Here is a 14,046-nt window from a genome sequence, read left to right as displayed (position 1 = left end):
GCCATATAGTATTGGTTATGCCTTGAGACAACTTTCCAAACTATGCCATCTAAAATCCCATTCAAAAGTACGATCAAACCATCCATCGGATTTACAACATCGAAAAGCTCAAGATAAGAAGCGCGGAATGAAAACCCGGTCAACCCCCGCGGAGCTGCTCTGAGCGGAGAACGCACACACTTACATGTAAGCAAGATCCCAAAGCGGAGCAACAGCTCCTCCAAAGCAACACACAAGGGATGGGGGGCCGGCCCGTCGATCAGAAAAAGGGAATTGCCAGGTTCAAAAGGAATCGATCAACAGAAGATTGATTACTACCTGGGAAGAAGGCCCCGCACATGGGTGGTTTTGCTTGGCCCCCGAAGGAACTTGGAGATTGCGACGCTGGATATCACGGATAGCGATCTACAATGAAGATTGCGGATTTGTGACCGTTTGGGATTTGGGCATATTAGCGTACAGAGTGTCGGAGAAGCCAGATTTTACGAGGGAAAAATCAGCTCGTTCCTTTGAAAAAAGAATGTCATCCATGGCAAGAAAAAGCGTTGTGGGCTTACAAGGCCCTGCACACTATCTACGCTATAAGACACGCCAAAAAGTGTGACAAACCAGAGACACCCAAAAACAACCAGGCACCGGAGCAAATCCACCACCGGTTCACCGCGGTCGAACAAAAAGACGAAGAAGGCATTGCACTGGAATTCAAAACACGCCACTTTCCCCCTGTTTTTCCCTCTCTGGGCTCCGGCAAATGCATAGCACAGTCAGCCCGCGAAAGCGTTCCAGGCCCCTTGCGGAGAGGGAGCGTGAACACGGGACTGGATTTCTGGCAAGCCACCACAATGATTTCTTTTGGTTTTTGGCTAATGGACAGTGACATTCTCAATGGCACGACTTTTTTTTTTGCACCGGAAGTGAGCGTCATTTCTATTATGCTGGGACCTTTTACTTGTATTTATTTAGTTATTTATTTATTTTGCTATTACTGCCCAGATATTGATTCATTGATTCATTCGTTCGTTCATTTATTCGTTCATCCATTCATTCATTCTTTCACCATCTTCCCTTTGCTCTCACTCTCACTCTCTTTTTACTCATGTGCCCCCTCCTAGCTCATCTCCGTTTGGGAGTGATCTGTCTACATCATGTTGGTTAGAGCGACAGAAGAGAGAAAAAAAAAAAACGCCTCCACCACCACTACGGCCCCCCGTGATGGCTGCATGGCAATAACGGCCGCTCTTCATCACCGGCAAACCCAAGAAGAGCGAAAAGAAGAGCCGAAAAGGATATTTTTGGGGCCCTCCTTCTTGTGCCTCTCACCCCGTTCTGCCCTGCTCAGCTCCTCCATCTTTGGTCTTGGTTTCATGGCAGTTCCCGCGATCGGAAGACGAGGGCGTGTTAGTTCTGTGTTAGTCGATGCAGGCAACCGGCCCTTTCCCCTTGGAACTAGCAGATGGGTTTTTTCTTCTTCTCGCAGTTCTTCCTAATTAATTAATGAGCTGCCGGGGCTGTGACGGGAAAGGGCTGGCCATCAACAGTTAGCATGCTCCGTGATGCACTTTCTGGGCTGGGAAAAGGACGAGTGGGCAGAGAAAGCTTGTACTACTTGATACAAGTTCTGTGGATGCTGGCCCCCCTCCTCCTCCATCCTGTATGCCCCCCTTGGTGGTCACTTTGTGCCGTGCCGCTTCTTGGAAATTACGCAAAAGTGGTTGCTAGCTGTGACGCTACTGTAGATAGATGGCGACTCAAGGGGTTTGATTGCAGCTGATGGTGGTTTGCTGGTGATGCGAACTAGTAAGACTTGTAGACGCCCATCCCATGCGGGGTGGGTTTGACGCCGATCCGGGGTCGAAGTGAATGCGTGATCTGTCAAATCGGGGGGGCGTAAGAGGAGGCGTATCTTAGTAGTATACTTGGTGCAGAGATACGAGTGTGCTGTGCTGAATCGAAGATGCATGGGAAATCTGCTTTTGCCCTTTTACTCCGCAGCGTTGCATTCCAGCGCGGCACAATGGATCACGGCGTTTCCAATTTCTGTTGCATGTTGTTGATGCCCCCCCTGTTTTTGGTTACTATATACTTTTCTTGCTCAAAGGGTTTCAGTGCTGGAGAAGAATCTCCGATGCTGAATTTTGGCGTCGGAGATTTGGGCAGAGTGTGACTCTACCGCGTCGTGAATTGTATAAACTAATATGTACTTGGTTCTGCCTTGGGAGGTGTCGTGACGGGGTAATAGATTCATCAAGTGATATATTCAACAACTCCTCATCCCATCCACCACCCAAAAAAGTTGCCGAAACCTCGGCATCTGAGAGGCGCTGGCCAACAGCAAACCATGTCCGACAATGGACGAAACTCGGCGTTGGGATCAGTCTGCATGCTGCCTCCTTTCGCTGCATGTGAAAAGATCGAGTGCCACCAACTGAGCAAAGGATGGAGCTCAAACTACCGATCCAGACTAATATGTGTCGTGCTACGTGAATGAGACACCAACAAGCGAAATAACAAGCCTCAGCTCCGTCGGTTTCGTCGTACAAGAAACAATGTTAACGCCGGATTCCATGCCTGATGAATAATCCTCATCCGAAGCTGCCGCAGCCGCTGGCTCAAGTCTCTATCAAACGAACCCATGACAGAATCAATAGGATAAAAGCTCGCACTATCAAGGCCTTCTCTCGGCTGGATGAAAACAAGGTTGATTTGCATTTGCAGCCTTTTGCTGCTCACAAGGCTAATGCACTACGCAGTCAGTTTGTACTAGCGGGCGAGAGACCCACCAGGCCCGGCCTTGGTACGGCGTACGAGTACATCGTACATCGGCGCAGCGGCTGGATGGCCGCGTTGAAAGAGTATTGGATACTTCAACTCTCGTATATCCATAGTAGAAGTACTCCGTAGGGCCAAGTTTTTCATTCAATCTTAAATCTTATACCCAATGTACTAAGTACTGTCGTCATGTCGAATGCTTTCACCCGTTCTGTCAGGGCCGAGCGGGCCCCCTACTATGGAACTTGCACAAAGTCCTCATCCAAGCGGGATTCAAGTCTGCCAATACCGTAGCCCGGCTTAGCATCTCAGTATCAATACCTATGACTAAACTGCCAGCCGGCTCAATTCACGGATATCTCTAGGTCCCTGTACCATTGAAGCTTGTATTCCCTACCACGCGGCACGAGTACAGGGCATTGGGTGTCAGCTGCAAGTATCTTGATTGCTTCAGCCGTCCAAAGCTGGCAATGACAAGCGCAGGCCAAGAATGCTTAGCATATTCTATCGCCAGCCGACCAAGCCTCCCTGCACCGTGTCCGGGTGACGCCGTACTGGGTACCCCGTCCCTTGCCCGCGCCAGTACAAGTACGGAGGAGTACTTGCTCCGGCGCCCGTCTAGCCTGATTATTACGGCTACTAACCCCCGACTTGCCCAGACCAGGCCGGGCCCAGCTGCGGTGGCAAGTATCTGCTAGTCAGGAGTACCAGACCCCAGAACCCCAGAGTCGAGAGTCGTGCACCGTGTGGCGCACTGGACAGGCGGCTTGCTGACGATTTTCAAGTGAACCCTTATTGAAGATTTTTGCCCTTCCCCAGATTTTCTCCGCATAATCTGCGTCCCGTTCCCTTTTTTTTCTCTAATGCTACCACGTCTGAGTCAACGCGCATGCAGCATCGTCAGTCGCAGCCGCAGACGGCGTGGCGTTTGAGGACCGGCATGGTGCAACAGCCATTCTACTAGAATACTTCGTCTGCCCTATTTTTGCGCCTAGGTTTTCATGTGGCTTGGGCCTCATCTCAGCGTGAGTTTCTTGCTGAAACCGCGGCCCAACACCAAAAGCCATGGCCTGTAGCGCGGGACTCCCACTTCATATAACCAACCGTAGTGCTCGTAAGATGTCATGACACGGCGCCTCATTGCTAGTATCTGCCGTTTCTGCCGTATCTGCGGAACAAACTGCCCTGTTGCCTGTCTACCTTGTGCCGGTGAAGATCATGGATGTTGGGCACATAGATGCTTGCGAATAGCTCAGTCTCGACACCCTTGGCATCATGGATCGCGTCTGCTTGCATCATTCGACCCATTTGACAAAGCTCTCTGCCAGTTGCCCAGAACAGTCCCAAAGCTTTCCATGTTCGCACGTGTGCCTTGCACTACCTTGACGCCTCCATACCAACACGACGTATTGGTGACAACAGAGATACCTCTAACTGTGACGGCGTCAGAGCAAGGTGACTGTATGTTGCTCGAGTACCATGCTCGGTACCGAGGCAAAGCCCGGCTGCTAGTCATCGTGTTGAAAAGCACTCAGCCGTACTGTGCCGCACCAAGCCAGGGAATCAAGTTGCTAGCAGCTTGTCAGGCGTGCGGGCGGATGCTTGGAGGGGGCGCCCTCAGGACTGCAGGTTGCGCACCGCACCAAGGAGAAAAGCCACACAGGCAGGCGAATGCAGCTAGCTGCCAGTCAATATCGAAGCAGCCCGTCAGGCAGTTAACCGAAGGTCGACGGCTCTTGGGACTGCATTCACCGCTCCACCCCCATCTGTGTCAGTTGCTGTCCATGAGACTCCGGGGGCGTTCTGGGCTCTTACAGGACAAGGATCGGGCATGGCAGCGCGGCGTTGGGGACAGTCTGGCCAAAAGCGTCGTCGACAAGACCACGGGAGACTATTCGTCGGAAAGCTGAGTGCCCGATAGTCGGGCAGATTCTTGGGCCAGGCACAGCAGAAGCAGAAAGAAAAATGCGACAGTCCGTGTAGCGTGTAGCAGCAGCGTCATGTCGTTGGACTCGGCGTCCTCCCTACCTCGTACTTGTACCTGCTTTGTTGGACGTGAAGGTGGCATGCCTCGTACTCGGACGAACGAGCAGCTCGCGAAGCCACGAGCCGCACTTGAGCAACTTTTCTTTGTGCGAGGATTCGGACTCAGTTCACTCCAAGTTGTACTCGTACGTCGTGAGCCCTTCCCTTCTGGCGGCGGCGGCGGCGTTTGCGTCCAGACTCCCGACTATCGGGCCAAAGCCTGGCCCATGCTAGCGAAACGATGGTCTCTGCCTCTTTTTTCTCATTCTTCTTCTGCCTCTTCTGCGTCATCTTCTGCTTCAATGTCAAGTCCTCTCCGAGTCTTATTTCTCTCGTAAAAAGCGCCGGCAGGGGAGGTGGACTCCATTCCTTTGTGGCGGCGAGCGAATCCCCCAACCAGGCATGGTGTAAGCTGAAGGAGGGTGGCGAGCCCCAGCAGAGAAAGTGATTAGCCAGCCAAGCAGCGAATGGACGGCGCCCGGATACTCGTACGAATGGACGCGTACCGAGTACGAAGGCTGTACTTGCGTGGTCGTCATTCTCTGGTGGCCATCCTCATCGGCGTTGCGGCGGTTGGATGGCCCGATGAGGTACAAGCAGCGTCGAGCACGGGTATTCAGTACCTGCCGTGTGTCTGCGTGTGTGCGCGTGTGCCTTCTGCGTGTGGTGAAAGTCGAGTCTCGGCAATGACCAATAGCGCAAGCCATGCGGCCAACTTGGAAGCTACGGGAGAAGCTTGGCCATGGCTGTACAGCAGAGCTGGTACGGTACTCGCAATTGATTGATGACAATGTCCTTGTATTTCTGCAGCGTTGATGCTGTATGAGTACGAGTACCGTAATCCACCCGTCGCTCCTATCCTTATCCATCACCCACGCTGCGATCCCTTGCAGAGAATGGAAGAGGGCTAGAAGCCTGTACTCGTACATGTACATACACGTGCGGCACGGCACAGCGCTGCAGCCCCCGGAACAGACGAGGCTCCAGGGCTTCCTCCAGGGCTCCTCCAGTCCAGTCCTGCAGTCCTGCAGTCTTGCAGTCTTGCAGTCCTTGGACCTTCAGGGCCTTCCTCTCCTGCCCCAGACATCCCAAGCCGCTGCGGAGTGGGGCGCACCACGAGGCCAGCCCGGCCAATCAGCCGCCGTCAGCGCCATGCTGCTGGTGCTGATCGCTTCCTGTTCGCTTGCTAGCCCTCCCGCCTCCATTGACTTTGCGTCGCCCCGAATCTCACTTCGCCCACGCGCCGCACCTTTTTTTCCCTTTTCCTTTTTGCCTTTGCCTTTGCCTTACCCGCTGCGGTGTCTGCTTCGCTCTCCTCTCTCGGCCTCATCGACTCAAGCGGCCGCTGCCAAATCTGGATCGCTGCGGTGCTTGCGCGCATCACGTTGCGGCCCACAAAACCCAGTTCCAGCTCGAAGCCTCCTTGCCTCCCTGTTGACGGGCCAAGATTCGAGGGCCGGGTTCAAGGTTCAGGGCCCCAAGGTTTGAGGCTGTCGGATTCCATGCCGCAAAGCCTCCAGTCCAGCTCGTCAAACAAATGCTTGCAAATCCCGTCGCCTAGGCATTGCGCCTCCTGCTCGCTCGCCCGTACTTTACTCGTCCTGGTGCCTGTCTGCTTACTTACCTTAACTCTTACTGCCTGTGCTCGTGCTCGCCGTCTCTAGCACTGTACCGTGCCTCTGCCGTCGCTGTTAGTGCCTGCTCTGGGTACCGTTAGCACCGTCAGTGGTCACACTTTTAGCGCAGTCCGGCCCCAAAAGCCCGCCAGCGTACCAACCCTTGCCTTCTGTTCTGGCCTCCGCGCCCCCCCATCTTCCACTGAAACGCAGAGAATATTACCCACTCTCGCCCGTGACGATTCCTCGCAGCAGCCTTTTCGCTCGCCTCTCTCTCTCATACGACCGCTGCGAGATTCCGTTTTTGATCCTCTTCCAACTCTCGCCCGTCACTCCGCCTCGAAGCGCTGTCCCGGCGACCCGCCATCGTCGAATCTTCGCTCGTCCCGCCGTCCGCCTCGACGCGAAAGGGCGTCGCAACGCCTGAAGCCCTGGATTGACTGCTCAAAACCGTCACCATGGCCATCGCCATGGGCTGGCACAAGCCCGACAATGTCGCTGGCTCGTCGGCGCCAGCCATCATGGTCGGCCTCTTTGTCGCCTCTGGTGGATTGCTCTTTGGCTACGATACTGGGTAAGCAGCAGCACCATGCCGTCGCCCGTGAATGCGACGCTCGCCTGCCCCTCGCACCGACCATTCCGATCTCTTGTCGTATTTGTTGTCGCCTGTGCTGTATTTGTCGTCGAGAAACGAGATGCCAGCAACACCATGGCCTGGGATTCCTTTGTCTTTCAAGGGTGGATTGATGCGGTTAGTGCTGCATCGGGGCATACTGTCTCTTTTTCGTTGAGCGTACCGCCCTCTTGCACCACGACGAGGGAATGTAGAACAAAATTCGCTGTCGTTCAGGCCCTGGGAGACATTCGGATGGCGCCCATTCTGTCATGATTTCTTCATATATGCACCTTCACTCTTCATCTTGTATTCTGCTCTCTTGTTCGACGTTTGCTTTCATGGCTGCATTCAAAGTCGACCGCTAACTGGTTTTCCCCTCTAGGGCAATCAACGGTATTCTTGCCATGGATGAGTTCAAGCAAAAGTTTGGAACATGTAACGATCGAACTATCAACGACGACATTTGCGCCAAAGACTCGGCCCTCATCGTCGCTATTCTTAGCGTCGGTACCGCTCTTGGATCCCTTCTCGCCGCCCCCGCGGGTGATATGCTCGGCCGTCGACGAAGCATGCTCCTCTCTGTAGCCATTTTCTGCATCGGTGCCATCTTGCAAGTCTCTGCTGAGGCATCTGCCAACTTGTTAGCCGGAAGGTGGGTTTCTCTCCCGCATCCCCAATCGACATCCCCCCTCTTCCCCCATATACGCTTGGATCTTTTCTTGGCCCCAAAACTTGTACGTGGAGACTGACCTTTTCCCCTCAGATGCTTGGCTGGTATCGGCGTTGGAGCCGTGTCAGTCCTAATTCCCTTATATCAGTCTGAAATGGCTCCCAAGTGGATACGTGGTACTCTAGTCTGCGCCTATCAGCTCTCCATCACCATAGGGCTTCTCGCTGCCTCCATCATCAACATCATCACTTCCAGAATCAACTCCCCAGCCGCCTACCGAATCCCTCTTGGACTTCAGCTCGTCCCCGCCCTCATCCTTACCGGCGGTCTCCTACTCCTCCCTGAAACCCCCCGATATCTGGTCAAAAAAGGCAACAAAGAGGCCGCTGGCCTTTCACTCAGTCGCCTCCGACGCCTCGACATTACCCACCCAGCCCTCATCGATGAACTCCAGGAAATCGTTGCCAATCACCAGTACGAACTGACCCTAGGCCCGGACACGTACAAGGAGATCTTCGTAGGCTCCCCTCATCTAGGACGCCGAACCTTTACCGGATGCGGGATCCAAATGCTTCAACAGCTTACCGGAATCAACTTCATCATGTACTATAGCACCACGTTCTTCGGCGGCTCAGGTGTCGACAGCCCCTACACCAAATCGCTCATCATCCAAATCATCAACGTCGTGTCTACCTTTGTCGGCGTCTTTGTCATAGAGTCCTGGGGTCGACGTAAGTTACTGATAGTAGGGGCCATTGGCATGGCCTGCTGTCAACTGCTCATGGCCTCATTTGCTGCCGCCGCTGGGGAAGGCCTCAAGGAGGCATCTACCACCATACTAATTGTCTTTTGTTCTATCAACATCTTCTTCTTCGCCGCCTCCTGGGGCCCCGTGGCGTGGGTCGTCACGTCGGAGATTTATCCCCTAAAAGTCCGTGCAAAGTCCATGTCTGTTTCAACATTTTCCAACTGGGTACTCAACTTTGGCATCGGATACAGCACACCCTTCATGGTGGGCAGCGGTCCGGGCACGGCGGGCTTTGGCACCAAGATCTTTTTCATTTGGGGAGCCTTTTGTATCCTTGCCGTCTTCTTTGTCTGGGCTATGGTATACGAAACCAGTAAAATCAGCCTGGAGCAGATCGATGAGATGTATGAACGAGTGGACCATGCCTGGAATAGCAGAAGTTTCGAACCTAGCTGGAGCTTCCAGCAAATCCTCGACGAGGGTTGGTCGCCCAGCGGCCAGCCACCGGATAACGAATTACAAACGACACCAACACAATTGAGCACCGATACTACCCTAGGCGACTCAAATTCAATCGCGATCCCCATGCCTCCCAGCGCCCATCTCGCAGATGGCAACGAAATAACGACGGCATCCTCAAATGAAAATAAGGAGTCGGTACCGACAATGGCGCATGTCGACTTTAGTTATTGACAGACGACGCACACGATTTCTATTCTCTTTCCTATATGGAGCTGCGTGTCGTGTTCATATCTCGGGCGCTTCTTTTATCGGTCTTTCTCCTTTCTAAAATATGTAGGAGGGGAAGGCTCCTATTACTCTTTCAGCCTTTCATGTGACATGTGAATTATATCAGCGATGGAGTTTTTGACGCAACGGAGTTTAACGGCGTCTTGGGTTATTGGTTACTTATTGTTTTTTTTATATCACTACTCTTACCAACCCCTCTATTAACGGTTACGGGGATCTCCAAAGGTACATGACTCCGGGTGCATCAAACTGTTTTTGTTTTTGTTTTTTTAGGAGGGCGGATATGGAATACTGGGGGGAATTGGCAAAGGGCACCTTCGGACTTTTTTTGGGACATCTCTGATTGTGCTGCATGTGGATATCTTGGGAGTTGTGGACGCCGGGAGTGTCCCCCTATTTGCCAGCGTCATGGCTTACTGTGATTTAAGGACCACGGAAACTTTTTTTTTCCTTTTTGCTTTTTTTATTACTTTTACTCGTGTTTCGCGGGCAAAGACGAACTGGATTATGGATATTGCATACTCGATTTGCGAAATACCCTTGTCCTGTAAAGACATTTTTATTTTTCTTAGTTTACGTTTCTGGCAGCAACTGGCTTCGAAGAAATATGCACTTGACTGTATACCATTTATCATCAAGCTCTCAGGTTCGAGCAGCCTTGTCTCAGAGTGCATTACTAAAAAAAATATATATCAATATATATACATGCCTTATTACAGATATTTCCAAATTGGTACCTAGTAGTGAGCAGTTGACTTGTGGAACGGGATAGTGAAAAAGTACGCAGCCATGTTACGCATCGTCGACTTGTCTCTTATTCACCTGCATTAAAAACGGCGGCCCGGTTTCCCTACACACCATTTTCTTTGATGAATGACGCTTACTCTGTCTTGTAGAACTGTGATATCTGTTCTCGTTAAACGGGGAAAGGGCCTACGAAACGGCAACTATCACAAATCTTTGGCCCTTCACAAGATTTGGTCAACCAGGAGCATTACTCTTCGGCATATTCCTAGCCTTCACTTACTCACAGGTGGCATGCTTTTCATATTCCGCGAAACCAGCAATGCTACTAAGCTGGGCAAAGAGAGCCAAAGATGGATGCATAATAAGTGCTCGTTGTAGACAAACTTTCGATGGCTTCAATGCTGTGCCGGAAGTTTCAGTGATTTGACAATAAAACAGCGACCGGGAATCACTCCAAATAGAAGTGAGTTGTAGCAAGCATAGCTAGCACACAAGAACCATTCGGGACGATTGAGTGTTGTGCTCTGGACATAAAGCTCGGCATGGGCCACTATTTTGGAGCTTGAGTTGTCTGTTCTGCTGCAATAGCAACAAAAAAGATAGCCTACAATCTTCCAGCAAGAAGAACTAAGAACACAAACTATCCCGAAGAAGAACTACGAAACAAAAAGCCATGTCGAATCGCCCCAACAACCGTCTCCTCCCTGCTGCCGAATCTGGCCCTGAAAGGCCACGGCCAATCGAGCAGCTTCATCCCGTCTTGCTCAGCGTCGTCGACCGTATGGAAGTGATACCCCCCGGAGACAGGGCATCCATAACATAGACCGAGCTCGCCCACGCAGTCTCGCTGGCGATATCCATGCTACCGGACGATGAGCAATCGTACATAGTCTCGCGTATCATGACCGACGACGAAATCGCCGAGGAACGACTTCAAAGCCCACAAGTTCAGGACTTGCGCCGCCCCGTCCGTCTGTCCGGGGACGAAATACGACTCTTGCTACGAGGCTCCCCAGGGCCGGAAGACGACACCGAAGAAGGCGAAGTCCAAGACGGGTGCATTGTGTGTTTCGCCCAAAGCGATGTTTCCGTCCCGTGCGGCTGCCACTACTGCGGCCGCTGCCTCCGAGAGAACATTCGCGTCGGCCTCCGCTCGGAGGTGGACTTCCCGCCGGGTTGCTGCCGGCCCTTTGACGAGGCCACCATTCGTCTCGCCGGGCGTCCGGCGCTGGTTCACCTCTTCAGCCAGCTCTCAGCTGAGTACGCCGTGCCGGCCGGGGAGCGGCTGTACTGCCACGACCCGGGCTGCTCATCCTTCATCCAGCCGAGGGCCATCCAGCCTGCTGCCCTGGATGAAGACGATGCCACCCCCGTGGGAACATGTCCGTCATGTCACAAGGCGACATGTGCCGCTTGTGGGGGCAGATCGCACCGAGGTTTGCCGTGTCGAGAGGATGAAGATGAAGAGGCGTTATGGGATATGATGGATGACCAGGGGCTCGTTGGCTGTCCTGAGTGCGGCGTCGTGATCGCCTTGAAGGAAGGGTGCAACCATATGACGTGAGAACCCCCTGGGGTTTTTTTTTTTTTTTTTTTTTTTTTTTTTTTTTTGCTTCTTCCAAACGCCTCAGCTAATTGCCTGTTTTTATATCGTAGATGCGTTTGCACTGCCCAATTCTGCTATCTCTGCGGTCTCGACTGGGAGCAACAGTGTTCATGCCCCCAGTATAACGGCTTCCATCTCCGTGTCCCCGTGCGACAACGGCCGGGCCGTCGACCCATCAGGCGCGGCGGAAGAGCGCATCTGGCCGGTGGCGCTGGAGGCATGACCCGGATCCCGCAGCTGCGATATGACCCGGACGATGAAGTTGCCCTGGCAGCGGTTGACTTCGCCCCCATTGGGATACCTGCTCCGGCAGCAGCCCTGAACCAAGTTCCCGATCGCGAGCCGGAGCCAATAATAAGGCACAATGCGGCCGAGGACATGGAGATTCCTCTTCACAGGAATGCTCCACGCCGGCCTCAGCTGCGGCATCACGTCCCGGCTGTCCGTCCAAACCTCTTTAACGGAGGTCCAGTTGATCTTATGCCGTTTCCTCCTCTTCCTCTATTCCCAGAGGAATTTCCTCCTATTCCTGGTGCTTTCCCTAGTGACCTTCCTCCTCATTTCCTACCCCATTTCCATCCTCTTGATCGTCCGCTCGATCATGACAACCCAGCTCCAAACCATCCTCCCAATCGCCCGTTCAACAATTGGCCCTTGGAGGTTCCTCGACAGGTAGATGTGATGCCGGACGAACTTGAACAAGCGATACAACGGCTTCGTATTGTGGAAGCGGTGCTACAAGACCAACATAGCGCTAACGTGCGCCGAGAAGCTGCGATCATAGAAGAAATAGCGAGAGAGGTACGCCGACCACTGGAGCCGGATTTTGCATGGGAGAGAGAACCACGTTTCATAGAAGAGAGGATGGATCGTAGAGAGCCAGAGTATCGGGTGCGCGAACACGGCCGTAGACGCAGAGAACGGAGGAGATCAAGGTGGTGAGTGGGTGCGTGTACTGAGTGATTCGTAGTGTAAGAGTTGAATGCTTTGTTCTGTTTGTATTATTGAATTTTCAGAGCAGAAATAAAATTGGCCGATACCTGGAACGTTGCGCCTATAACCATGAGTTTCACAATTGTAATTATAGACAAGTGCGATAGACTCGTAATAAATATGCTAGGAGTTGCTTCAACATACCTATAAATATCCTCAATGATACTGCGCCATACTCGGTGGTTGAGTTGATGCCGCTCCCTGTGCGGTGCTTCGGTAGGGCTATTTCATGAATACCACAACTCTCAGAAGCAAAAGCATGAAGCTCTAACATCCAAGACACAACATAGAGTCACGAAACGTAGCAAAAAAAGAGCAAAAAAATGTAACTCTTCTCCGGTGAGAATTGTTCTCCGGGGACGGAATCGAACCGCCGACTTTTCGATGAGATGTACCCATTACAGTCGAACGCCATGAACCAACTAGACCACCCAGAGGATGCTGAAGAGTTGACATGGGGCGACATAAACCGGATCAAGAAGCAATCAGATGGGGAAGAGTAGAAGGCGGGGAAGAGAAAAAAGTTCATTTTTTGTTGAAAGAAGAAAATGGTGGTTGCAAAAGTAAAAAGGGAAGAAAGCATATGACTGGGGGGAGAAAAAAAAAGAGGGAGCCTGCACACACACCAAAAAAAAAAAAGAGAGAAAAGGAAGGAAAGAGACAATGAAGCAAAAAATGAAGCCAAAAAATGTAACTCTTCTCCGGGGAGAATTTGTTCTCCGGGGACGGAATCGAACCGCCGACTTTTCGATGAGATGTTACCCATTACAGTCGAACGCCATGAACCAACTAGACCACCCAGAGGATGTAGAAGAGTTGCTATGGACTGACGTACATTAGTCTATAAGCTAGACAAGGTCCCATCACTGCGGTGAACCTTGTTTCGTTCCCACTTGAGTGCTGCTTTCGTTACCATCCTTCCTTTTTTTGCCTTGTCATATTACTAACTCGGAAACAAGAAGATGCGAGTTTCAAGGTGTATATCTCATAATTGTTGCCTCCTCCTCTCCAAGCGCCTCGCCCAACTAGGCCTGCATGCAAGCGAGCCGTAATCATGCATGTCCCGGCCAAAGACAATGAATCAATGACCTGATTGCTCCGCTGCCGAGATCCTGCGCAGTGCATGCAGCACACTATCTGCGTCCGAACCTGAACAGTGCATGCTCCACCCTCCACCCATCGGACAGTACAGGGCCAACAACAGTACGAGGACAGGCATTATTAGACGACCTACTCTGTACCTACTGCCTAGGTAGGTATATTATGTATTAGGTGTTATTAAGAGGCAAATGCAAATACCCAGGTAGTAGGGTTGAGAACGAGTGAGAGTCCCTGGCACACTACTCGTACATACACCTGGTCGTCGGCATACAGGTACAGTAATAGCCTCTATACCTAGGTACCTGTAAAAAGTAGAGTACATTCTGTTCTACACTCCTCCGTGCATGCTTCCTATTTCCGTGCCCGCCTTTAGGCATTCGGCCGATAGTCTGCGAAACTCTCGTC

The 14,046-nt window shown here is 52.2% G+C and overlaps 2 protein-coding genes across 2 annotated transcripts; both read left to right on the top strand.

Annotated features, from left to right (window-relative positions):
* Positions 1 to 6,868: 6,868 nt before the first annotated feature.
* Positions 6,869 to 9,137, top strand: TRIVIDRAFT_31740 (uncharacterized protein; the record flags this gene model as incomplete). The annotated part of the gene is made up of 3 exons (XM_014104151.1): positions 6,869 to 6,984; positions 7,409 to 7,678; positions 7,790 to 9,137. The coding sequence occupies 3 exons, from the start codon at positions 6,869 to 6,871 to the stop codon at positions 9,135 to 9,137; spliced, it is 1,734 nt and encodes a 577-aa protein (XP_013959626.1).
* A 1,477-nt stretch (positions 9,138 to 10,614) lies between these two features.
* On the top strand, positions 10,615 to 13,043 carry TRIVIDRAFT_198383 (uncharacterized protein; the record flags this gene model as incomplete). The annotated part of the gene is made up of 5 exons (XM_014104150.1): positions 10,615 to 10,720; positions 10,832 to 11,501; positions 11,598 to 12,348; positions 12,459 to 12,485; positions 12,945 to 13,043. 5 exons carry the CDS (start codon positions 10,615 to 10,617, stop codon positions 13,041 to 13,043), a joined length of 1,653 nt encoding a protein of 550 aa, XP_013959625.1.
* Positions 13,044 to 14,046: the final 1,003 nt, after the last annotated feature.

This window comes from Trichoderma virens, assembly GCF_000170995.1.
Source record: "Trichoderma virens Gv29-8 chromosome Unknown TRIVIscaffold_3, whole genome shotgun sequence".
Taxonomy (NCBI): Eukaryota; Fungi; Ascomycota; class Sordariomycetes; order Hypocreales; family Hypocreaceae; genus Trichoderma; species Trichoderma virens.
Note: the sequence above shows the minus strand (reverse complement) of the source record. Positions and strands in the feature narration are given on the sequence as shown.